General features: G+C 31.7%; 1 protein-coding gene across 2 annotated transcripts in view; it reads left to right on the forward strand.

The window, feature by feature from the left end:
• Pde11 (Phosphodiesterase 11) overlaps positions 1 to 27,937 on the forward strand; it is a 1,275,799-nt gene that overhangs the window by 495,953 nt on the left and 751,909 nt on the right. For both annotated transcript variants that reach the window (XM_071695072.1, XM_071695082.1), the window contains exon 3: positions 22,811 to 22,995. In XM_071695072.1, the coding sequence (XP_071551173.1) occupies positions 22,860 to 22,995 (136 nt within the window). In that variant the 5' untranslated portion in view covers positions 22,811 to 22,859. The remainder of the gene's footprint in view (positions 1 to 22,810; positions 22,996 to 27,937) is intronic.

The following is a 27,937-nucleotide window of genomic DNA, read 5'->3' on the forward strand; positions in this document are numbered from 1 at the left end:
ATCATAATTAGTCCGGGAGCTAATTAACCGGTTAATATCAAGAATTATAGTCTTTTGACTCCAAATACTTAATTACCAGGCTATAGCCTTGGATTTTTCTTGATTTTTTTGAAAAAATAGATTTTCTTGCAATTTTCAGCATAGATACCTTTAGGTATGCTGAATACGAATCTGTTGTCAAAATCTAAAAATTTGTATAATTACTCGAGTAATTAGCATCTAAATGTTATAATTAGTCTAGGTGCTAATTACCCGGTTAATATCATGAATCCAAATACTTAAATACCATATAAAATAACATCTATACACAGATTTTCATTAAAATCTGAGGAAGTTGAAAATCTGAGCAAAAAAAATGTAAGGCTACTATAGCCTTGGATTTTTCTTGATTTTTTTGAAAACATAGATTTTCTTGAAATTTTCGGCTTTGATAGTTTTGTATTTACTGAATACGAATCTGTGGTCGAAATCTAAAAATTCGTATTATTTTTCGAGTAATTAGCATTTGAATCTTTTGACACCAAATACTTAAATACCACATCAAATAACATCTATACACAGATTTTCATTAAAATGCAAGGCTATTTATAGCGTAGGATTTTTCTTGATTTTTTGGAAAAATTAGATTTTCTTGAAATTTTCAGCATAGATAGTTTTTTGTATGCTGAATACGAATCTGTGGTCAAAATCTAATAATTCGTATAATTACTCGAGTAATTAGAATTTGAATCTTATAATTAGTCTATGTGCTAATTAAACGGTAAATATTATGAATTACAGTCTTATAACACCAAATACTTAAATACCACATCAAATAACATCTATACACAGATTTTCATTAAAATCTGAGGAAGTTGAAAATCTGAGCAAAAAAATGCCAGGCTAAATTTATAGCCTGGGATTTCTCTTGATTTTTTTGAAAAAATAGATTTTCTTGAAATTTTCAGCATAGATACCTTTATGTATGCTGAACACGAATCTGTGGTCAAAATCTAAAAATTTGTATGATTACTCGAGTAATTAGCATTTGAATGTTATAATTAGTCCAGGTGCTAATTAACCGGTTAATATCACGAATTATTGTCTTTTGACTCCAAATACTTATATACCATATAAAATAACATCTATACACAGATTTTCATTAAAATCTAAGGGAGTTGAAAATTTCTTGAAATTTTCAGCATACATAGTTTTGTGTTTGCTAAATACGAATCTTTGGTCAGAATCTAAAAATTCGTATAATTACTTGGGTAATTAGCATTTGAATCTTATAATTAGTCTATGTGCTAGTTAAATGGTTAATATTATGAATTACAGTCTTATGACACCAAATACTTAAATACCACATCAAATAACATCTATAAACAGTTTTTCGTTAAAATCTGAGGAAGTTGAAAATCCGAGAGAAAAAAATGTTAGGCTATAACCAGGGATTTTTCTTGATTTATTTAAAAGGATAGATTTTCTTGAAATTTTCAGCATAGATACCTTTATGTTTGCTGAATACGAATCTGTGGTCAAAATCTAAAATTTCATATAATTACTCGGTTAATTAGCATTTGAATCTTATCATAATTAGTCCAGGTGTTAAATAACTTGTTGATATCGGGAATTACAGTCATTTGACTCCAAATACTTAAATACCATATAAAATAACATCTATACACAGATTTTCATTAAAATCTGAGGAAGTTGAAAATCTTGATTTTTTTGAAAAAATAGATTTTCTTGAAATTTTCAGCATAGATACCTTTATATTTGCTGAATACGAGTCTGTGGTCAAAATCTAAAATTTCGTATAATTACTCGGTTGATTAGCATTTGAATCATCATAATTAGTCCAGGTGTTACTTAACTGGTTAATATCGTGAATTACAGTCTTTTGACTCCAAATACTTAAATTCCATATAGAATAACATCTATACACAGATTTTCATTAAAATCTGAGGAAGTTGAAAATCTGAGCAAAAAAATGTAAGGCTTTACTATAGCTTGGATTTTTCTTGATTTTCTTTTGAAGAAAGAGATTTTCTTGAAATTTTCAGCATAAATAGTTTTGTGTATGCTGAATAGGAATCTATGGTCAAAATCTAAAAATTTGTATAATTACTTGAGTGATTAGCATTTGAATTTTATAATTAGTCGAAGTGCTAATTAACCAATTAATATCATGAATTATAGTCTTTTGACTCCAAATACTTAAATACCATAACGTCTTAAATAACATCTAAACATAGATTTTCTTGAAATTTTCAGCATAGTTAGTTTTATGTATGCTGATTACGAATCTGTGGTCAAAATATAAAATTTTGTATAATTACTCGAGTAATTAGCATTTGAATGTTATCGTAATTAGTCCAAGTGCTAATTAAGCGGTTAATATCATGAATTCTAGTCTTTTGACTCCAAATACTTAATTACCATATAAAATAACATCTATACACAGATTTTCATTAAAATCTAAGCAAGTTGAAAATCTGAGGAAAAAAATGTAAGGCTATAGCCTTGGATTTTTCTTGATTTTTTTTTGAAAAAAATAGATTTTTTTGAAATTATCAGCATAGATAGTTTTGTGTATGCTGAATAGGAATCTATGGTCTAAATCTAAAAATTTGTATAAATACTCGAGTAATTAGTATTCGAATGTTATCATAATTAGTCCAGGTGGTAATTAACCGATTAATATCTTGAATTATATTCTTTTGACTTCAAATACTTAAATACCATATAAAGTGTCATCTATACACATATTTTCATTAAAATCTGAGGAGGTTGAAAAAATAGATTTTCTTGAATTTTTCAGCATAGATAGTTTTGTGTATGCTGAATACGAATCTGTGGTCAAAATCTAAAGTTTTGTATAATTACTCGGTTAATTAGCATCTGAATCCTATCATAATTAGTCCAGGTGTTGATTAACTGGTTAATATCTTGAATTACAGTCTTTTGACTGCATATACTTATATACCATATAAAATAACATCTATACACAGATTTCATTAAAATCTGAGGAAGTTGAAAATCTGACCAAAAAAGTTTTTCTTGGATTTTTTTAAAAAATAGATTTTCTTGAAATTTTCAGCATAGCTAGTTTTGTGTATGTTGAATACGAATCTTTGGTCAAAATCTAAAAATTCGTATAATTACTCGAGTAATTAGCATTTGAATGTTATAATTAGTGGAGGTGCTAATTAACCGGTTAATATCATGAATTATAGTCTTTTCACTCCAAATACTTAAATACCATCTGAAATAACATCTATTCACAGATTTTCATTAAAATCTCCGGAAGTTGAAAATCTGATCAAAAGAAAATGTAAGGCTATGGCCTTGGATTTTTCTTGATTTTTTGAAAAAATAGATTTTCTTGAAATTCTCAGCATAGATAGTTTTGTGTATGCTGAATACGAATCTGTGGTCAAAATCTAAAGATTCTTATAATTACTCGTAATTAGCATTTAATCTTATCATAATTAGTCCAGGTGCTAATTAACCGGTTAATATCATGAATTATATTCTTTTGACTACAGATACTTAAATACCATATAAAGTAACATGTATACACAGAATTTCATTAAAATTTGAGTAAGTTGAAAAATCTGAGGAAAGAAAATGTAAGGCTATAAAATTGGATTTTTCTTGATATTTTTGAAAAAATAGATTTTCTTGAGATTTTCTGCATAGATAGTTTTGTGTATGCTGAATACGAATCTGGGGTCAAAATCTAAAATTTTGTATAATTACTCAAGTAATTAGCATTTGAATCTTATAATTAGTCCAGGTGCTAATTAACCGTTTAATATCATGAATTATAGTCTTTTGACTCCAAATACTTATGTACCATATAAAGTAATATCTATACACAGATCTTCATTAAAATCTCAGGAAGTTGAAAATCTGAGCAAAAAAAAATGTAAGGCTATGGCCTTGAAGTTTTCTTGATTTTTTTAAAAAAAATAGATTTTCTTGAAATTTTCAGCATAGATACTTTTGTGTATGCTGAATACGAATCTGTGGTCAAAATCTAAAAATGCGTATAATTACTCGAGTAATTAGCATTTGAATCTTATAATTAGTCCAGGTGCTAATTAACCTGTTAATATCATGAATTATAGTCTTTTGACTCCAAATACTTAAATACCATATAAAATAACATCTACACACAGATTTTCACTAAAATCTGAGGAAGTTGAAAATCTGAGCAAAAAAAAAAAATGTTAGGCTATAGCCTTTGATTTTTATCTATTTTTTTTTTCAAAAAATAGATTTTCTTGAAATTTTCAGCATAGATAGTTTTGTTTATGCTGAATAGGAATCTATGGTCAAAATCTAGAAATTTGTGTAATTACTCGAGTAATTAGCATTTGAATGTTATCATAATTAATCCAGGTGCTAATTAACCGATTAATGTCATGAATTATCGTCTTTTCACTCCAAATACTTAAATACCATCTGAAATAACATCTATACACAGATTTTCATTAAAATCTGAGGAAGTTGAAAATCTGAGCAAAAAAAAATGTAAGGCTATGGCCTTGGATTTTTCTTGATTTTTTGAAAAAATAGATTTTCTTGAAATTTTCAGCATAGATAGTTTTGTGTATGCTGAATACGCATCTGTGGTCAAAATCAAAAGATTCGTATATGTTATCATAATTAGTCCGGGTGCTAATTAACCGGTTAATATTATGAATTATAGTCTTTTGACTCCAAATACTTAAATACCATATAAAACGACATCTACACACAGATTTTCATTAAAATCTGAGGAAGTTGAAAATCTGAGCAAAAAAAATGTTCGGCTATACCCTTGGATTTTTCTTGATTTTTTTGGAAAAAATATATTTTCTTGAAATTTTCAGCATAGATACCTCTATTTTTGATGAATACGAATCTGTGGTCAAAATCTAAAATTTCATATATTTACTCGAGTAATTAGCAATTGAATGTTATCATAATTAGTCCATGTGCTATTTAACCGGTTAATATCATGAATTATAGTCTTTTGACTCCAAATACTTAAATACCATATAAAGTAACATCTATACACAGATTTCCATTAAAATCTCAGGAAGTTGAAAATCTTAGGAAAAAAAATTCAAGGCTATAGCCTTGGATTTTTCTTGATATTTTTGAGAAAATAGATTTTCGTGAGATATTCTGCATAGATAGTTTTGTATATGCTGAATACGAATCTCTGGTCAAAATGTAAAATTTCATATAATTACTCGGTTAATAAGAATTAACTGGTTAATATCGTGAATTACAGTCTTTTGACTCCATATACTTAAATACCATATAAAATAACATCTATACACAGATTTTCATTAAAATCTGAGGAAATTGAAAATCTTAGCCTCGGACTTTTCTTGATATTTTTGACAAAATAGATTTTCGTGAGATATTCTGCATAGATAGTTTTGTGTATGCTGAATACGAATCTGTGGTCAAAATCTAAAATTTTGTATAATTACTCGGTTGATTAGCATTTGAATCCTATCATAATTAGTCCAGGTGATAATTAACTGGTTAATATCGTGAATTACTGTCTTTTGACTGAATATTCCTAAATACCATATAGAATAACATATATACACAAATTTTCATTAAAATCTGAGGAAGTTGAAAATCTGAGGAAAAAAAATGTAAGGTTATGATTTTTCTTGATTTTTTTGAAAAAATAGATTATCTTGAAATTCTCAGCATAGATAGTTTTGTGTATGCTGAATACGAATTTGTGGTCAAAATATAAAGATTCGTATAATTACTGGAGTAATTAGTATTTGAATCTTTTAATGATTAGTCCAGGTGCTAATTAACCGGTTTGATATCATGCATTATAGTCTTTTGACTCCAAATACTTAAATACCATATAAAATAACATCTACACACAGATTTTCATTAAAATCTGAGGAAGTTGAAAATCTAAGCAAAAAAAAAATTTCTTGGATTTTTTTGAAAAAATAGATTTTCTTGAAATTTTCAGCATAGCTAGTTTTGTGTATGTTGAATACGAATATGTGGTCAAAATCTAAAAATTCATATAATTACTCGAGTATTTAGCATTTGAATGTTATCATAATTAGTCGAGGTGCTAATTAACCGGCTAATATCATGAATTATAGTCTTTTGACTCCAAATACTTAAATACCATATAAAATAACATCTATACACAGATTTTCATTAAAATCTCAGGAAGTTGAAAATCTGAGCAAAAAAAATGTAAGGCTATGGCCTTGAATTTTTCTTGATTTTTTAAAAAAAATAGATTTTCTTGAAATTTTCAGCATAGATAGTTTTGTGTATGTTGAATACGAATCTTTAGTCAAAATCTAAAAATTCGTATAATTACTCGCGTAATTAGCATTTGAATCTTATAATTAGTCCAGGTGCTAATTAACCGGTTAATATCATGAATTATATTCTTTTGACTACAGATACTTAAATACCATATAAAGTAACATCTATACACAGATTTTCATTAAAATTTGAGTAAGTTGAAAATCTGAGGAAAAAAAATGTAAGGCTATAAAATTGGATTTTTCTTGATATTTTTGAAAAAATAGATTTTCTTGAGATTTTCTGCATAGATAGTTTTGTGTATGCTGAATACGAATCTGTGGTCAAAATCTAAAATTTTGTATAATTACTCGAGTAATTAGCATTTGAATCTTATAATTAGTCAAGTGCTAATTAACCGTTTAATATCATGAATTATAGTCTTTTGACTCCAAATACTTATATACCATATAAAATAAAATCTATACACAGATTTTCATTAAAATCTTAGGAAGTTGAAAATCTGAGCAAAAAAAAAATGTAAGGCTATGGCCTTGAAGTTTTCTTGATTTTTTTTTAAAAAATAGATTTTCTTGAAATTTTCAGCATATGTAATTTTGTGTATGCTGAATACGAATCTGTGGTCAAAATCTAAAAATGCGTATGATTACTCGAGTAATTAGCATTTGAATCTTATAATTATTCCAGATGCTAATTAACCTGTTAATATCATGAATTATAGTCTTTTGACTCCAAATACTTAAATACCATATAAAATAACATCTATACACAGATTTTCATTAAAATCTCATTAAGTTGAAAATTTGACCAAAAAAAATGTAAGGCTATAGCCTTGGATTTTTCTTGATTTTTTGAAAAAATAGATTTTCTTGAAATTTTCAGCATAGATAGTTTTGTGTATGCTGAATACGAATCTGTGGTCAAAATCTAAATTTTGTATAATTACTCGGTTAATTAGCATTTGAATCCTATCATAATTAGTCCAGGTGTTAATTAACTGGTTAATATCGTGAATTACAGTCTTTTGACTGCATATACTTAAATACCATATAGAATAACATCTATACACAGATTTTCATTAAAATCTGAGGAAGTTGAAAATCTGAGGAAAAAAAGTGTAAGGTTATGATTTTTCTTGATTTTTTTGGAAAAATAGATTTTCTTGAAATTTTCAGCATAGATAGTTTTGTGTATGCTGAATAGGAATCTGTGGTCAAAATATATAGATTCGTATAATTACTCGAGTAATTAGTATTTGAATCTTATCATGATTAGTCCAGGTGCTAATTAACCGGTTTGATATCATGAATTATAGTCTTTTGACTCCAAATACTTAAATACCATATAAAATAACATCTACACACAGATTTTCATTAAAATCTGAGAAGTTGAAAATCTGAGCAAAAAAAAATGTAAGGCTATGGCCTAGGATTTTTCTTGGATTTTTTTGAAAAAATAGATTTTCTTGAAATTTTCAGCATAGCTAGTTTTGTGTATGTTGAATACGAATATGTGGTCAAAATCTAAAAATTCGTATAATTACTCGAGTAATTAGCATTTGAATGTTATCATAATTAGTCGAGGTGCTAATTAACCGGCTAATATCATGAATTATAGTCTTTTGACTCCAAATACTTAAATACCATATAAAATAACATCTATACACAGATTTTCATTAAAATCTCAGGAAGTTGAAAATCTGAGCAAAAAGTAAGGCTATGGCCTTGAATTTTTCTTGATTTTTTTAAAAAAAATAGATTTTCTTGAAATTTTCAGCATAGATAGTTTTGTGTATGTTGAATAAGAATCTTTGGTCAAAATCTAAACATTCGTATAATTACTCGCGTAATTAGCATTTGAATCTTATCATAATTAGTCCAGGTGCTAATTAACCGGTTAATATCATGAATTATATTCTTTTGACTACAGATACTTAAATACCATATAAAGTAACATCTATACACAGATTTTCATTAAAATTTGAGTAAGTTGAAAATCTGAGGAAAAAAAATGTAAGGCTATAAAATTGGATTTTTCTTGATATTTTTGAAAAAATAGATTTTCTTGAGATTTTCTGCATAGATAGTTTTGTGTATGCTGAATACGAATCTGGGGTCAAAATCTAAAATTTTGTATAATTACTCAAGTAATTAGCATTTGAATCTTATAATTAGTCCAGGTGCTAATTAAACGGTTAATATCATGAATTATAGTCTTTTGACTCAAAATACATAAATACCATATAAGATAACATCTATACACAGATTTTCATTAAAATCTCAGGAAGTTGAAAATTTGACAAAAAAAATGTAAGGCCTTGGATTTTTCTTGATTTTTTTAAAAAATAGATTTTCTTGAAATTTTCAGCATAGATAGTTTTGTGTATGCTGAATACGAATCTCTGGTCAAAATCTAAAAGTTTCTTTAATTACTCGGTTAATTAGCATTTCAATCATATAATTAGTCCAGGTGTTAATTAAATGGTTAATATCGTGAATTACAGTCTTTTGACTCCATATACTTAAATACCATATAGAATAACATCTATACACAGATTTTCATTAAAATCTGAGGAAGTTGAAAATTTGAGGAAAAAAAATGTAAGGTTATGATTTTTCTTGATTTTTTTGAAAAAATAGATTTTCTTGAAATATTCAGCATAGATAGTTTTGTGTATGCTGAATACGAATCTGTGGTCAAAATCTAAAGATTCGTATAATTACTCGAGTAATTAGTATTTGAATCTTATCATAATTAGTCCAGGTGCTAATTAACCGGTTTGATATCATGAATTATAGTCTTTTGACTCCAAATACTTAAATACCATATAAAATAACATCTACACACAGATTTTCATTAAAATCTAAGGAAGTTGAAAATCTGAGCAAAAAAAAAGTAAGGCTATGGCCTAGGATTTTTCTTTGATTTTTTTGAAAAAATAGATTTTCTTGAAATTTTCAGCATAGCTAGTTTTGTGAATGTTGAATACGAATGTGTTGTCAAAATCTAAAAATTCGTATAATTACTCGATTAATAGGCTTTTGAATGTTATCTTAATTAGTCGAGGTGCTAATTAACCTGTTATTATCATGAATTATAGTCTTTTGACTCAAATACTTAAATACCATATAAATAACATCTATACACAGATTTTCATTAAAATCTAAGGAAGTTGAAAACCTGAGCAAAAAAAAATGTAAGGCTATAGCCTAGGATTTTTCTTGTTTTTTTTTAAAAATAGATTTTCTTGAAATTTTCAGCATAGCTAGTTTTCTGTATGTTGAATACGAATATGTGGTCAACATGTAAAAATTCGTATAATTACTCGAGTAATTAGCATTTAAATGTTATAATTAGTCGAGGTGCTAATTAACCGGTTAATATCATTAATTATAGTCTTTTGACTCCAAATACTTAAATACCATATTAAATAACATCTATACACAGATTTTCATTAAAATCTCAGGAAGTTGAAAATCTGAGCAAAAAAAAAAATTTTTTTTTTTAAAAAATAGATTTTATTGAAATTTGCAGCATAGATAGTTTTGTGTATGTTGAATACTAATCCTTGGTCAGAATCTAAAAATTCGTATAATTACTCGCGTAATTAGCATTTGAATCTTTTTATAATTAGTCCAGGTGCTATTTAACCGGTTAATATCATGAATTATAGTCTTTTGACTCCAAATACTTAAATACCATATAAAGTAACATCTATACACAGATTTCCATTAAAATCTCAGGAAGTTGAAAATCTGAGGAAAAAAACCTCAAGGGTATAACCTTGAATTTTTCTTGATATTTTTGAAAAAATAGATTTTCGTGAGATATTCTGCATAGATAGTTTTGTATATGCTGAATACGAATCTGTGGTCAAAATGTAGAATTTTATATAATTACTCGGTTAATAAGAATTAACTGTTTAATATCGTGAATTACAGTCTTTTGACTCCATATACTTAAATACCATATGAAATAACATCTATACACAGATTTTCATTAAAATCTGAGGAAATTGAAAATCTTAGCCTCGGACTTTTCTTGATATTTTTGACAAAATAGATTTTCGTGAGATATTCTGCATAGATAGTTTTGTGTTTGCTGAATACGAATCTGTGGTCAAAATCTAAAGATTCGTATAATTACTCGAGTAATTAGCATTTGAATCATATCAATTAGTCGAGGTGCTAATTAACCGATTGATATCATGAATTATAGTCTTTTGACTCCAAATACTTAAATACCATATAAAATAACATCTATACACAGATTTTCATTAAAATCTCAGGAAGTTGAAAATTTGACCGAAAAAAATGTAAGGCTAGATATAGCCTTGGATTTTTCTTGATTTTTTTGAAAAGATAGATTTTCTTGAAATTTTCAGCATAGATAGTTTTGTGTATGCTGAATAGGAATATGTGGTCAAAATCTAAAATTTTGTATAATTACTCGGTTAATTAGCATTTGAATCCCATCATAATTAGTCCAGGTGTTAATTGACTGGTTAATATCGTGAATTACAGTCTTTTGACTGCATATACAAAAGTACCATATAGAATAACATATATACACAGATTTTCTTTAAAATCTAAGGAAGCTTAAAATCTGAGGAAAAAAAATGTAAGGTTATGATTTGTCTTGATTTTTTAGGAAAAATAGATTTTCTTGAAATTATCAGCATAGATAGTTTTGTGTATGCTGAATACGAATCTGGGGTCAAAATATAAAGATTCGTTTAATTACTCGAGTAATTAGTATTTTAATCTTATCATGATTAGTCCAGGTGCTAATTAACCGGTTTGATATCATGAATTATAGTCTTTTGACTCCAAATACTTAGATACCATATAAAATAACATCTACACACAGATTTTCATTAAAATCTGAGGAAGTTGAAAATCTGAGCAAAAAAAAATGTAAGCTATGGCCTAGGATTTTTCTTGGATTTTTTTGAAAAAATAGATTTTCTTGAAATTTTCAGCATAGCTAGTTTTGTGTATGTTGAATACGAATATGTGGTCAAAATCTAAAAATTCTTATAATTACTCGAGTAATTAGCATTTGAATGTTATCATAATTAGTCGAGGTGCTAATTAACCGGCTAATATCATGAATTATAGTCTTTTGACTCCAAATACTTAAATACCATATAAAATAACATCTATACACAGATTTTCATTAAAATCTCAGGAAGTTGAAAATCTGAGCAAAAAGTAAGGCTATGGCCTTGAATTTTTCTTGATTTTTTTTAAAAAAATAGATTTTCTTGAAATTTTCAGCATAGATAGTTTTGTGTATGTTGAATAAGAATCTTTGGTCAAAATCTAAAAATTCGTATAATTACTCGCGTAATTAGCATTTGAATCTTATCATAATTAGTCCAGGTGCTAATTAACCGGTTAATATCATGAATTATATTCTTTTGACTACAGATACTTAAATACCATATAAAGTAACATCTATACACAGATTTTCATTAAAATTTGAGTAAGTTGAAAATCTGAGGAAAAAAAATGTAAGGCTATAAAATTGGATTTTTCTTGATATTTTTGAAAAAATAGATTTTCTTGAGATTTTCTGCATAGATAGTTTTGTGTATGCTGAATACGAATCTGGGGTCAAAATCTAAAATTTTGTATAATTACTCAAGTAATTAGCATTTGAATCTTATAATTAGTCCATGTGCTAATTAACCGTTTAATATCATGAATTATAGTCTTTTGACTCCAAATACTTATATACCATATAAAATAACATCTATACACAGATTTTCATTAAAATCTGAGGAAGTTGAAAATCTGAGCAAAAAAAAATGTAAGGCTATGGCCTTGGATTTTTCTTGATTTTTTTGAAAAAATAGATTTTCTTGAAATTTTCAGCATAGATAGCTTTGTGTATGCTGAATACGAATCTGTGGTCAAAATCTAAAAATTCGTATAATTACTCGAGTAATTAGCATTTGAATCTTATAATTAGTCCAGGTGCTAATTAACCGTTTAATATCATGAATTATAGTCTTTTGACTCCAAATACTTAAATACCATATAAAATAACATCTATACACAGATTTTCATTAAAATCTGAGGAAGTTGAAAATCTGAGCAAAAAAAAATGTAAGGCTATGGCCTAGGATTTTTCTTGATTTTTTTGAAAAAATAGATTTTTCTTGAAATTTTCAGCATAGCTAGTTTTGTGTATGTTGAATACGAATATTTGGTCAAAATCTAAAAATTCGTATAATTAATCGAGTAATTAGCATTTGAATGTTATCATAATTAGTCGAGGTGCTAATTAACCGTTTAATATCATGAATTATTGTCTTTTGACTCCAAATACTTAAATACCATATAAAATAACATCTATACACAGATTTTCATTAAAATCTCATGAAGTTGAAAATCTGAGCAAAAAAAATGTAAGTTTTCTTGATTTTTTTAAAAAATAGATTTTCTTGAAATTTGCAGCATAGATAGTTTTTTGTATGCTGAATACGAATCTGGGGTCAAAATCTAAAATTTTGTATAATTACTCAAGTAATTAGCATTTGAATCTTATAATTAGTCCATGTGCTAATTAACCATTTGATATCATGAATTATAGTCTTTTGACTCCAAATACTTATATACCATATAAAATAACATCTATACACAGATTTTCATTAAAATCTGAGGAAGTAGAAAATCTGAGCAAAAAAAAATGTAAGGCTATGGCCTAGGATTTTTCTTGGATTTTTTGACAAAAAAAAATAGATTTTATTGAAATTTTCAGCATAGGTAGTTTTGTTTATGTTGAATACGAATATGTGGTCAAAATCTAAAAAATCTTATAATTACTCGAGTAATTAGCATTTGAATGTTATCATAATTAGTCGAGGTGCTAATTAACCGTTTAATATCATTAATTATAGTCTTTTCCCTCCAAATACTTAAATACCATATAAAATAACATCTATACACAGATTTTCATTAAAATCTCAGGAAGTTGAAAATCTGAGCAAAAAAAAAATGTGTTTTCTTGATTTTTTTTAAAAAAATAGATTTTCTTGAAATTTTCAGCATAGATAGTTTTGTGTATGTTGAATACGAATCTTTAGTCAAAATTTAAAAATTCGTATAATTACTCGCGTAATTAGTATTTGAATCTTATAATAATTAGTCTAGGTGCTTATTAACCGGTTAATATCATGAATTATATTCTTTTGACTACAGATACTTAAATTCCATATAAAGTAACATCTATACACAGATTTTCATTAAAATTTGAGTAAGTTGAAAATCTGAGGAAAAAAATGTAAGGCTATAAAATTGGATTTTTCTTGATATTTTTTAAAAAATAGATTTTCTTGAGATTTTCTACATAGATAGTTTTCTGTATGCTGAATATGAATCTGGGGTCAAAATCTAAAATTTTGTATAATTACTCAAGTAATTAGCATTTCAATCTTATAATTAGTCCATGTGCTAATTAACCGTTTAATATCATGAATTATAGTCTTTTGACTCCAAATACTTATATACCATATAAAATAACATCTATATACAGATTTTCATTAAAATCTGAGGAAGTTGAAAATCTGAGCAAAAAAAAATGTAAGGCTATGGCCTTGGATTTTTCTTGATTTTTTTGAAAAAATAGATTTTGAAATTTTCAGCATAGATAGCTTTGTGTATACTGAATACGAATCTGTGGTCAAAATCTAAAATTTTGTATAATTACTCAAGTAATTAGCATTTGAATCTTATTATTAGTCCAGGTGCTAATTAACCGTTTAATATCATGAATTATAGTCTTTTGACTCCAAATACTTAAATACCATATAAAATAACATCTATACACAGATTTTCATTAAAATCTGAGGAAGTAGAAAATCTGAGCAAAGAAAAATGTGTTTTCTTGATTTTTTTAGAAAAATAAATTTTCTTGAAATTTTCAGCATAGATAGTTTTGTGTATGTTGAATACGAATCTTTGGTCAAAATCTAAAAATTCGTATAATTACTCGCGTAATTAGTATTTGAATCTTATCATAATTAGTCCAGGTGCTTATTAACCGGTTAATATCATGAATTATATTCTTTTGACTACAGATACTTAATTACCATATAAAGTAACATCTATACACAGATTTTCATTAAATTTTGAGTAAGTTGAAAATCTGAGGAAAAAAAAAATGTAAGGCTATAAAATTGGATTTTTCTTGATGATTTTGAAAAATAGATTATCTTGAGATTTTCTGCATAGATAGTTTTGTGTATGCTGAATAGGAATCGGGTCAAAATCTAAAATTTTGTAGAATTACTCAAGTAATTAGTCCATGTGCTAATTAACCGTTTAATATCATGAATTATAGTCTTTTGACTCCAAATACTTATATACCATATAATATTACATCTATACACAGATTTTCATTAAAATCTGAGGAAGTTGAAAATCTGACCAAAAAAAAATGTAAGGCTATGGCCTTGGATTTTTCATGGTTTTTTTGAAAAAATAGATTTTCTTGAAATCTTCAGCATAGATAGCTTTGTGTATGCTGAATACGAATATGTGGTCAAAATCTAAAAATGCGTATAATTACTCGAGTAATTAGCATTTGAATCTTATCATAATTAGTCGAGGTGCTAATTAACCTGTTAATATCATGAATTAAAGTCTTTTGACTCCAAATACTTAAATACCATATAAAATAACATCTACACACAGATTTTCATTAAAATCTGAGGAAGTTGAAAATATTAGCAAAAAAAAAATGTTAGGCTTTGAAAATCGTAGCAAGAAAAGATGTTAGGCTATATCCTTTGATTTTTATCGATTTTTTTTCAAAAATTAGATTTTCTTGAAATTTTCAGCATAGATAGTTTTGTTTATGCTGAATAGGAATGTATGGTCAAAATCTAGAAATTTGTGTAATTACTCGAGTAATTAGCATTTGAATGTTATCATAATTAATCCAGGTGCTAATTAACCGATTAATGTCATGAATTATAGTCTTTTCACTCCAAATACTTAAATACCATCTGAAATAACATCTATACACAGATTTTCATTAAAATCTGGGGAAGTTGAAAATCTGAGCAAAAAAAAATGTAAGGCTATTGCCTTGGATTTTTTTTTGATTTTTTGAAAAAAGAGATTTTCTTGAAATTCTCAGCATAGATAGTTTTGTGTATGCTGAATACGCATCTGTGGTCAAAATCTAAAGATTCGTATATGTTATCATAATTAGTCCGGGTGCTAATTAACCGGTTAATATCATGAATTATAGTCTTTTGACTCCAAATACTTAAATACCATATAAAACGACATCTATACACAGATTTTCATTAAAATCTGAGGAAGTTGAAAATCTGAGTAAAATAAATGTTAGGCTATACCCTTGGATTTTTCTTGATTTTTTTTGAAAAATATATTTTCTTGAAATTTACTGCATAGATACCTCTATTTTTGATGAATACGAATCAAAATCTGAGGAAGTTGAAAATCTGAGCAAAAAAAAATTCAAGGCTATAGCCTTGGATTTTTCTTGATATTTTTGAAAAAATAGATTTTCGTGAGATATTTTGCATAGATAGTTTTGTGTATGTTGAATACGAATATGTGGTCAAAATCTAAAATTTTATATAATTACTCGGTTAATAAGAATTTGAATCCTATCATAATTAGTCCAGGTGTTAATTAACTGGTTAATATCGTGAATTACAGTCTTTTGACTCCAAATACTTAAATATCATAAAAAATAACATCTATACACAGATTTTCATTAAAATCTCATTAAGTTGAAAATCTGAGCAAAAAAAAATGTAAGGCTATGGCCTTGAATTTTTCTTGATTTTTTTGAAAAAAATAGATTTTCTTGAAATTTTCAGCATAAATACCGTTATGTATGCTGAATACGAATCTGTGGTCAAAATCTAAAAATTTGTATAATTCCTCGAGTAATCGGCATTTGAATGTTATGATTAGTCCAGCTGGTAATTAACCGGTTAATATCATTAATTATAGTCTTCTGACTCCAAATACTTAAATACCATATAAAGTATCATGTATACACAGATTTTCATTAAAATCTGAGGATGTTGAAAGTCTGAGCAAAAAAAAATGTAAGGCTATATATAGCCTGGGATTTTTCTTGATTTTTTTTGAGAAAATAGATTTTCTTGAAATTTTCAGCATAGATACCTTTATATTTGCTGAATACGAATCTGTGGGTCAAGATCTAAAATTTCGTATAATTACTCGGTCAATTAGCATTTGAATCTTATAATTAGTCCAGGTGTTAATGAACTGGTTAATATCGTGAATTACAGTCTTTTGACTCCAAATACTTAAATACCATATAAAATAACATCTGTACACTGATTTTCATTAAAATCTGAGGAAGTTTAAAATCTGAGCAAAGAAAATGTAAGCCTGGGATTTTTCTTGATTTTTTTGAAGAAATAGATTTCCTTGACATTTTCAGCATAGATAGTTTTGTGTATGCTGAATTGGAATTTGTAGTCAAAATTAAAATTTTTTTATAATTACTCAAGTAATTAGCATTTGAATGTTATCATTATTAGTCCAGGTGCTAATTAACCGGTTAATATCATGAATTATAGTGTTTTGACTCCAAATACTTTAATACCATATAAAATAACATCTATACCCAGATTTTCATTAAAATCTGAAGAAGTTGAAAATCTGAGCAAAAAAAAATGTAAGGCTATTATAGAGCCTGGGATTTTTCTTGGTTTTTTTTGAAAAAATAGATTTCCTTGACATTTTCAGCATAGATAGTTTTGCGTTTGCTGAATAGGAATTTGTGGTCAAAATCTAAAAAATTGTATAATTACTCAAGTAATTAGCATTTGAATGTTATCATTATTAGTCCAGGTGCTAATTAACCGGTTAATATCATGAATTATAGTGTTTTGACTCCAAATACTTAAATACCATATAAAGTAACATCTATACCCAGATTTTCATTAAAATCTGAGCAAAAAAAAAAAATGGATTTTTCTTAATTCTTTTGAAAAATAGATTTTCATAAATTTTTAGCATAGATAGTTTTGTGTATGTTGAATACGAATCTGTGGTCAAAATCTAAAAATTCGTATAGTTTCTCGAGTAATTAGTATTTGAATCTTATATTTAGTCCATGTGGTAATTAAACGGTTAATATTATGAATTAGTCTTTTGACACCAAATACTTAAATACCACATCAAATAACATCTGTACACAGATTTTCATTAAAATCTGAGGAAGTTGAAAATCTGAATAATTTTTGGATTTTTCGTGATTTTTTTGAAAAAATAGATGTTCTTGAAATTTTCAGCATAGATACCTTTATGTTTGCTGAATACGAATCTTTGGTCAAAATCTAAAATTTCGTATAATTACTCGGTTAATTAGCAATTGAATCTTATGATTAGTCCAGGTGTTAATTAACTGGTTATTACCGTGAATTAGAGACTTTTGACTCCAAATACTTAAATACCATATAAGATATCATGTATATACAGATTTTGATTAAAATCTGAGGAAGTTGAAAACCTGAGCAAAAAAAAACAATGCAAGGCTATAGTATAGCCTAAGATTTTTCTTGATTTTTTTGAAATAATAGATTTTCTTGAAATTTTCAGCATAGATACTTTTATGTATGCTGAATAGGAATCTGTGGTCAAAATCTAAAAATTCGTATAATTAATCGAGTAATTAGCATTTGAATCGTATAATTAGTCCAGGTGTTAATTATCCGTTTAATATCATGAATTACAGTCTTTTGACTCCAAATACTCAAATACCATAGAAAATACCATCTATACTCAGATTTTCATTAAAATCTTGATTTTTTGAAAAAATATATTTTCTTGAAATTTCCAGCATAGTTACTTTTAAGTATGCTGAATACAAATTTGTGGTCAAAATATAAAAATTCGTATAATTACTCGAGTAATTAGCATTTGAATTTCATCATAATTAGTCCAGTCGCTAATTAACCGGTTCGTATCATTAATTACAGTCATTTGACACCAAATACTTAAATACCATACAAAATGACATCAATACACAGATTTTCATTGAAATCTGAGGAAGTTAACAATCTGAGAAAAAAAAAATGGATTTTTCGTGACTTTTTTGAAAAAACAGATTTTCTTGAAATTTTTAGCATAGATACTTTTATGTATGCTGAATACGAATCTTTCCTCAAAATATAGAAATTTATATAATTAGTTGAGTAATTAGCATTTAAGTTTTCCATAATTAGTCCAGGTGCTAATTAAACGTTAATATTATGAATTACAGTCTTTTGACGCCAAATACTAAATACCACATCAAATAACATCTATACACAGATTTTCATTAAAATCTGAGGAAGCTGAAAATATGAGCCTGGGATTTTTCTTGATTTTTTGAAAAAATATATTTTCTTGAAGTTTTCAGCATAGATACCTTTATATTTGCTGATTACGAATCTGTGGTCAAAATCTAAAATTCGTATAATTACTCTATTAATTAGCATTTGAATCTTATAATTAGTCCATGTGGTAATTAACCGGTTCATATCAAGAATTACGGTCATTTCACACCAAATACTTAAATACCATATAAGATAACATCAATACACAGGTTTCATTAAAATCTGAGGAAGTTGAAAATCTGAGCAAAAAAAAAAAAAAAAATACAAGGCTGTATACTATAGCCTTGGATTTTTCTTGATTTTTGTCGAAAAAATAGATTTTCTTGAAATTTTCAGCATAGTTACTTTTACGTATGCTGAATACGAGCATGTGGTCAAAATCTAGAAATTCGTATAATTACTCCAGTAAATAGCATTTGAATTTCATCATAATTATCTAGGTGCTAATTAAACGGTTAAATTTATGAATTACAGTCTTTTAACTCCAAATACGTAAATACCATATAAAATAACATCAGTACACAGATTTTCATTAAAATCTGAGGAAGTTGAAAATCTGAGCAAAAAAAAATGTAAGGCTATAATATATAATAATAGCCTTGGATTTTTCGTGATTTTTTTGAAAAATAGATTTTCTTGAAATTTTCAGCATAGATACTTTTATGTATGGTGAATACGAATCTGTGGTCAAAATATAAAAATTTGTATAATTAGTCAAGTAATTAGCATTTGAGTTTTATTATGATTTGTCCAGGTCCTAATTAAACGGTTGATAATATGAATTACAGTCTTTTGACACCAAATACTTAAATACCATATAAAATAGCATCTATGCACAGATTTTCATTAAAATCTGAGGAAGTTGGATTGTTCTTGATTTTTTTGAAAAAATAGATTTTCTTGAAATTTTCAGCATAGTTTGTTTTGTGTATGCTGAATACGAATCTGTGGTCAAAACCTAAAAATTCGTATAATTACTCGAGTAATTTGCATTTGAATTTTACAATTAGTCCAGGTGCTAATTAAACGGTTAATATCATGAATTACAGACTTTTGACTCCAAATACTTAAATACCATATCATATCATATGCCTTCTCGAGATCCATAGATGCTACATACAAGTCCATCTGTTTTTCTAAGTATTTTTCACATTCTTCAAAGCAAACACCTGATTCCACACATCCTGTACCACTTCTGAAACCACACTGCTCTTCCCCAGTCTGAGATGTGTGGTAATAAAATGAGTATGGTTGAGAGAACAGCAGAGGGTGTATTGAAATGGTTTGGTCACATGGGGAGAATGAGTGAGGAAAGACTGACAAAGAGGATATATGTGTCAGAGGTGGATTGAACGAGAAGTGGGAGTCCAAATTGGAGATGGAAGGATGGAGTGAAAAAGATTTTGAGCGATCGGGGCCTGAACATACAGGAAGGTGAAACGCGTGCAAGGAATTGAGTGCATTGGAACGACGTGGTATACCTGGGTCGACGTGCTGTCGGTGGATTGAACCAGGGCATGTGAAGCGTCTAGTTTTTAAACCATGGAAAGTTTTGTGGGGCCTGGATGTGGAAAGGGAGCTGTGGTTTCAGTGCATTACACATGACAGCTAGAGACTGAGTGTGAACGAATATGGCCTTTGTTGTCTTTTCCTAGCGCTACCTTGCGCGCGCGCGCGCGGGGGAGTGGGGTGCCATTTCATGTGTGGCGCGGTGGCGACGGAATGTATGAAGGCAGCAAAAGTATATATATATATATATATATATATATATATATATATATATATATATATATATATATATATATAAATCCCTGGGGATAGAAGAGAAAGAATACTTCCCACGTGTTCCCTGCGTGTCGTAGAAGGCGACTAAAAGGGGAGGGAGCGGGGGGGCTGGAAATCCTCCCCTCTCATTTTTTTTTTTTTTAATTTTCCAAGAGAAGGAACAGAGAAGGGGGCCAGGTTAGGATAACTCCTCAAAGGCCCAGTCCTCTGTTCTTAACTCTACCTCGCTAACGCGGGAAATGGCGAATAGTTTGGAAGAAGAAAAAGAAAGATATATATATATATATATATATATATATATATATATATATATATATATATATATATATATATATATATATATATATATTTATTTATTTATGTTTGTAATATTATATATTATGTTATATTATACTATATTTATATATTATACTTGGTCGCTGTCACCCGCGTTTGCGAGGTAGCGCAAGGAAACAGACGAAAGAATGGCCCAACCCACCCACATACACATGCATATATATGTCAGCTGTTACTCATGTATGATAGTATTTGGCACTAGAAATGAGAGTCTACGAGGACGTATAATGTATCTGACCAGCCGTAAAACAGGAATCATTAGAATCAATACTTTTGAAGTCCACTTGCACCCGCTGTGTTCTCCCTCGTTAACTTGTCACAGTTACCAGCGGCTACAGGAGGCCTTAGGAGGAAAAGGAAAAAATCATACTTAAAAATTATTGGTTTTTTTTTGCTTTTTTTTTAGGAATTTAGAAATAACATTAAATATTTGTTTCGTATGAAAATGATTATTGGTGTACAACGGTAGTGTTTCACAGTCTTTCAGCTCTCAAGTATTGCCACGTCATGTAACATGGGAGGTTTTGAAAGCCTCTCGTGTTTACGTCAGGACAAGCGTGGTTGTCATTTTGTTATCTTGAATTATGGGATGAGACATGGCTTCGTGGAACGTCGTGACAGCACTGGTCTGGGAGTTGATCAGTTTTGGAGAGTGGTGGTCATGTGAGCCACTTGAAGCCGATTTTGCTTTAGTGCTGTAGCTATGTGCTGTTGTGTTATGGGTTAGGTTAGTGTAGTTTGCATTGTGGTGTTGTGTTTTGGGATAAGATCTGGATGTTTTATTTTGCTGTTGTATCATGTATTGTGGATGGCGCTGTTGTATCATGGGTTATATTGTTGTGGGATGTGCTGTTGAAACGTGGGTTTTGCATTGTTGATTACGCTACTGTATCATGGGCTAAGCTGTCGTATTGTGGATTGTGCAGTTGTATCATGGGTTATGCTGTTGTATTGTGGGTTATGCTTGTGTAATGTGGATTATGCTGTTGTTTCAAAGGTTATGCTGCATATTTCATGGATTTTGTTTTTATCATGGTTTGTGATGTTGTGGGTGGGGCTGTTGTATTATGAGTTATGCTGCTGTATTGTGGACAGCGGTTATACTGCTGTATGGAAGATTGGTGATATGAGTTAAACTGTTGTACTGTGAGTCATATGCATCATAGATATCTTGGTTGGGTAGACGAAATCTGGTTAAGTTTAATGCTTTTAAGACCCAGTTTCTGCCCATCTTTTTATCGGAAATTCCTCACACCTTTCCTCACTTCTTTGACGGTTCTATAATTGCACCTCTTCACTTAAGGAAACATACTTGGTATTACTCTACCATCCATTATATCATGGAAACCTCAGATTATGGAAATAGCTAAATCTGCCCCTAAGAAACCGGGGTTCCTGATTAAATGCCGAATCTTTTCTTCCGAACAGTTGCTCATTCTATACAAAGGAACGACCCGTCCATGTATGGATTGTATGGAGTACTGTTCCCACATCTGAGGTGGTTCTACCTGCGCATCCTTACTGGACAAGAGTTAAGTCGAAAGCGATCCCGTTTACAAACTCTTCCAGGTTAACTTCAAAACGTGACCCACATGCCCTATGTCGCAATGTTGGTTCACTTTTCCTTTTTCTACAGATATTATTTTGTATTTCACTCCCGAGGCCTGGCTGCTTGTGTGCCCCCACTACTAGCTAGGTTACGCAATACTCGGCATGATGCTGCGTCACATGATTATTGTGTGGCCGTTGGCAAATCCGCAAATACCATCCTTCTCCTTTTTTCTCCCCTTTCATTAACCTCTCTATATTTCAGTTATGGCCGTAATGTGGAGTTTTGTCCGTGACTGAAGCCTTCAGCGTAAAACAAAACATAAAATTTTCTTTTATGTGACACACAGACAGCTGCCAGGGGCCAGCAGCAGCAGCAGCAGCAGCCTCAACGCTGTGTTGTAAAATCTTCCCTCCAGCGTCTCTTGTCGTCCCCAGGCAGGTGTTGGTCGTGAGGCTGTGAGGTCCCGCCGGCCGGCCAGCCAGCATGGAGTCCCGCACCACACCGCTCCTGGTCATCACCAAAGAGAAGCCCCCGTTGACCCGGGTGGTCATCCCGTCCCACTCCCGTCACCAGGAGAAGGCTACGCCCCCCGTCAGTTGGCGACAGTGTCGGAATGCAGGTAGGTGGCGAGGACGTGTGTGTTTGTGTGTGTGTGTGTGAGGGATATAGATTTCTTTTTTTTTTGTCTCCGTCATCTACCAATGTCGTGTGAGTCCTGCTCTGGTGCAAGCAGACAATGGCAAGATTATTTTCCTCTCTCTTTGACTGGTCGTGTCTATCTCTCACAGGAAAGGAATAAGTCTTTCCTGCGTGTGTTCCCCTATGTGGGTTTCGTGTTGGGGGTCTGGGCCTCACAGGACTGAGCTGTGTCCTAGAGTTCCAGGGTTAGATCCCCGCTAGAAAGGGAAATGGCAAAGTGTTGATATACTTTATATGTGGCACCAGATAACTGACTACAGAGGCAACCTATCATTTGACTTTCACAGTGCCCCACTGTGTGGGAGGTCAGTCATCACAGTACCCCACAGTGTAGGACGCCAGTAATCACAGTACCCCACAGTGTAGGAGGCCAGTAATCACAGTACCCCACAGTGTGGGAGCTCAGTCATCACAGTACCCCACAGTGTAGGAGGTCAGTCATCACAGTACCTCACAGTGTGGGAGGTCAGTCATCACAGTACCCCACAGTGTGGGAGGTCAGTCATCACAGTACCTCACAGTGTGGGAGGTCAGTCATCACAGTACCCCACAGTGTGGGAGGTCAGTCATCACAGTACCCCACAGTGTGGGAGGTCAGTCATCACAGTACCCCACAGTGTGGGAGGTCAGTCATCACAGTACCCCGTAGTGTGGGAGCTCAGTCATCACAGTACCCCACAGTGTGGGAGCTCAATCATCACAGTACCCCACAGTGTGGGAGGTCAGTCATCACAGTACCCCACAGTGTGGGAGGTCAGTCATCACAGTACCCCACAGTGTAGGAGCTCAGTCATCACAGTACCCCACAGTGTGGGAGGCTCAGTCATCACAGTACCCCACAGTGTAGGAGCTCAGTCATCACAGTACCCCATAGTGTGGGGGGTCAGTCATCACAGTACCCCACAGTGTGGGAGCTCGGTCATCCATACTGGCTCGTGACCATCCCCAAGCCCGCTAGGCTGATCCTTGATGTGGCCTGCAGCTGGTGCATCAGTCACTGCGAGGGAGATGACAGCAACGTGTGTGGCTGCAGGAGGCTGCCGACTGTCCCCATGAAGCACAGAGCAACACCTGGAACGCTTCGTTAATCTTTTGAGCACGACGGTACGACCCTTGTGTATAAATGCCTCGTTTAACGACGAATTTCACGTTACTTTGTGTTTCATATGAACAGTCGACCGTGCCTGCAGCCACACGCGGTGCTGTAATCTGTACCAGAGGTTCGCTCTCGCCAGCGGTCAGTCGTATCAAATGGTTACTTCAAACATGTGGGAGGTAACGAGAGAACTCCGCCAGCGGCCGACTGACCCCTCTACACAATCAGAGCCCAGAGTGTGGCTGGCGTCTCTGTTGGAAACACTCCCGTGTTAACCACAAAACACAGAGTTAAATGGATGTTCCCTGGTGGTCTTTAGTAAGTACAGTTATCACTTATTGCTAAGTACAAGTATTACTTATACGCCGCATTTACTCTGAGTGGAGTCGTAAACCTTTATTGATTGATAATGCTTTATGATGTTATTGCAGGCGATGCAAACTAGCGATGCTTTTCTTGTGAGCCTCAATAGACTGCCAGGGCGTAGGTTGCTGCTGATGTCATGATTTCTGTACTTACATCGTAGCTGTTGATACATATGCTCAGCGAGTTGAGTTGCAAGTGTGGTGTCTAGAAACGTAATTTTGTAATGGAATTTTACAAAATGGTTTCGTGACGAATTCTGTGCGTGAGGAAAGTTAAGTGAGAATTAGATTGTAAGGTATTGTAGGGCATGTTTCCCTCCGGTGCTGCTGGTCACATCACTGGTGAACGCTGTGGATGTCACTGTACATTCACCATACCCCAGCTCCCACCAGTTGAGGCGCTGCGGCCAACACACGTCTTTTAAGTACAAGGACAGGTTCAGGCCAGTCCAAAGTCATGCGAGATTAAAGCAGAAATCTCGGCGTGTTTGAGGTCAAGAGTCCCAGGCCAGGCACTATAAAGTATTATATTCTGAATTTCTAAACGTTGTACCTATATATGCCGTCACTGTGCAGCTGCAATATATATGTATATATATATATATATATATATATATATATATATATATATATATATATATATATATATATTATCCCTGGGGATAGGGGAGAAAGAGTATTTCCCACGTATTCCCTGCGTGTCGTAGAAGGCGACTAAAAGGGAAGGGAGCGGGTGGCTTGAAATCCTCCCCTCTCTTTTTTTTTTTTTCTCCAAAAGAAGGAACGGAGAAGGGGGCCAGGTGAGGATATTCCCTCAAAGGCCCAGTTCTCTGTTCTTAACGCTACCTCGCTAACGCGGGAAATGGCAAATAGTTTAAAAAAAAAAAGTATATATATATATATATATATATATATATATATATATATATATATATATATATATATATATATATATATTTTTTTTTTTTTTTTTTTTTTTTTTTTTTTTTTATACTTTGTCGCTGTCTCCCGCGTCTGCGAGGTAGCGCAAAGGAAACAGACGAAAGAAATGGCCCAACCCCCCCCCCCATACACATGTACATACACACGTCCACACACGCAAATATACATACCTACACAGCCTTCCATGGTTTACCCCAGACGCTTCACATGCCTTGCTTCAATCCACTGACAGCACGTCAACCCCTGTATACCACATGACTCCAATTCACTCTATTTCTTGCCCTCCTTTCACCCTCCAGCATGTTCAGGCCCCGATCACACAAAATCTTTTTCACTCCATCTTTCCACCTCCAATTTGGTCTCCCTCTTCTCCTCGTTCCCTCCACCTCCGACACATATATCCTCTTGGTCAATCTCTCCTCACTCATTCTCTCCATGTGCCCAAACCATTTCAAAACACCCTCTTCTGCTCTCTCAACCACGCTCTTTTTATTTCCACACATCTCTCTTACCCTTACGTTACTTACTCGATCAAACCACCTCACACCACACATTGTCCTCAAACATCTCATTTCCAGCACATCCATCCTCCTGCGCACATCTCTATCCATAGCCCACGCCTCGCAACCATACAACATTGTTGGAACCACTATTCCCTCAAACATACCCATTTTTGCTTTCCGAGATAATGTTCTCGACTTCCACACATTTTTCAAGGCTCCCAAAATTTTCGCCCCCTCCCCCACCCTATGATCCACTTCCGCTTCCATGGTTCCATCCGCTGACAGATCCACTCCCAGATATCTAAAACACTTCACTTCCTCCAGTTTTTCTCCATTCAAATTCACCTCCCAATTGACTTGACCCTCACCCCTACTGTACCTAATAACCTTGCTCTTATTCACATTTACTCTCAACTTTCTTCTTCCACACACTTTACCAAACTCAGTCACCAGCTTCTGCAGTTTCTCACATGAATCAGCCACCAGCGCTGTATCATCAGCGAACAACAACTGACTCACTTCCCAAGCTCTCTCATCCCCAACAGACTTCATACTTGCCCCTCTTTCCAGGACTCTTGCATTTACCTCCCTTACAACCCCATCCATAAACAAATTAAACAACCATGGAGACATCACACACCCCTGCCGCAAACCTACATTCACTGAGAACCAATCACTTTCCTCTCTTCCTACACGTACACATGCCTTACATCCTCGATAAAAACTTTTCACTGCTTCTAACAACTTGCCTCCCACACCATATATTCTTAATACCTTCCACAGAGCATCTCTATCAACTCTATCATATGCCTTCTCCAGATCCATAAATGCTACAAACAAATCCATTTGCTTTTCTAAGTATTTCTCACATACATTCTTCAAAGCAAACACCTGATCCACACATCCTCTACCACTTCTGAAACCGCACTGCTCTTCCCCAATCTGATGCTCTGTACATGCCTTCACCCTCTCAATCAATACCCTCCCATATAATTTACCAGGAATACTCAACAAACTTATACCTCTGTAATTTGAGCACTCACTCTTATCCCCTTTGCCTTTGTACAATGGCACTATGCACGCATTCCGCCAATCCTCAGGCACCTCACCATGAGTCATACATACATTAAATAACCTTACCAACCAGTCAACAATACAGTCACCCCCTTTCTTAATAAATTCCACTGCAATACCATCCAAACCTGCTGCCTTGCCGGCTTTCATCTTCCGCAAAGCTTTTACTACCTCTTCTCTGTTTACCAAATCATTTTCCCTAACCCTCTCACTTTGCACACCACCTCGACCAAAACACCCTATATCTGCCACTCTGTCATCAGACACATTCAACAAACCTTCAAAATACTCATTCCATCTCCTTCTCACATCACCGCTACTTGTTATCACCTCCCCATTTACGCCCTTCACTGAAGTTCCCATTTGCTCCCTTGTCTTACGCACCCTATTTACCTCCCTCCAGAACATCTTTTTATTCTCCCTAAAATTTACTGATAGTCTCTCACCCCAACTCTCATATATATATATATATATATATATATATATATATATATATATATATATATATTTATATATATATATTATCCCTGGGGATAGGGGAGAAAGAATACTTCCCACGTATTCCCTTCGTGTCGTAGAAGGCGACTAAAAGGGGAGGGAGCGGGGGGCTGGAAATCCTCCCCTCTTGTTTTTTTTTTTTTTAATTTTTTAAAAGAAGGAACAGAGGGGGCCAGGTGAGGATATTCCCTCAGAGGCTCTGTTCTTAACGCTACCTTGCTGACGCGGGAAATGGCGAATAGTTTGAAAGAAAGAATATATATATATATATATATATATATATATATATATATATATATATATATATATATTTCATACTTAATCAGCGTTTTCCGCGTTAGCGAGGTAGCCCCAGGAACAGACGAAGAAAGGCCGCATCCTCTC

Source organism: Panulirus ornatus, chromosome 4, assembly GCF_036320965.1.
Source record: "Panulirus ornatus isolate Po-2019 chromosome 4, ASM3632096v1, whole genome shotgun sequence".
Classification (NCBI taxonomy): Eukaryota; Metazoa; Arthropoda; class Malacostraca; order Decapoda; family Palinuridae; genus Panulirus; species Panulirus ornatus.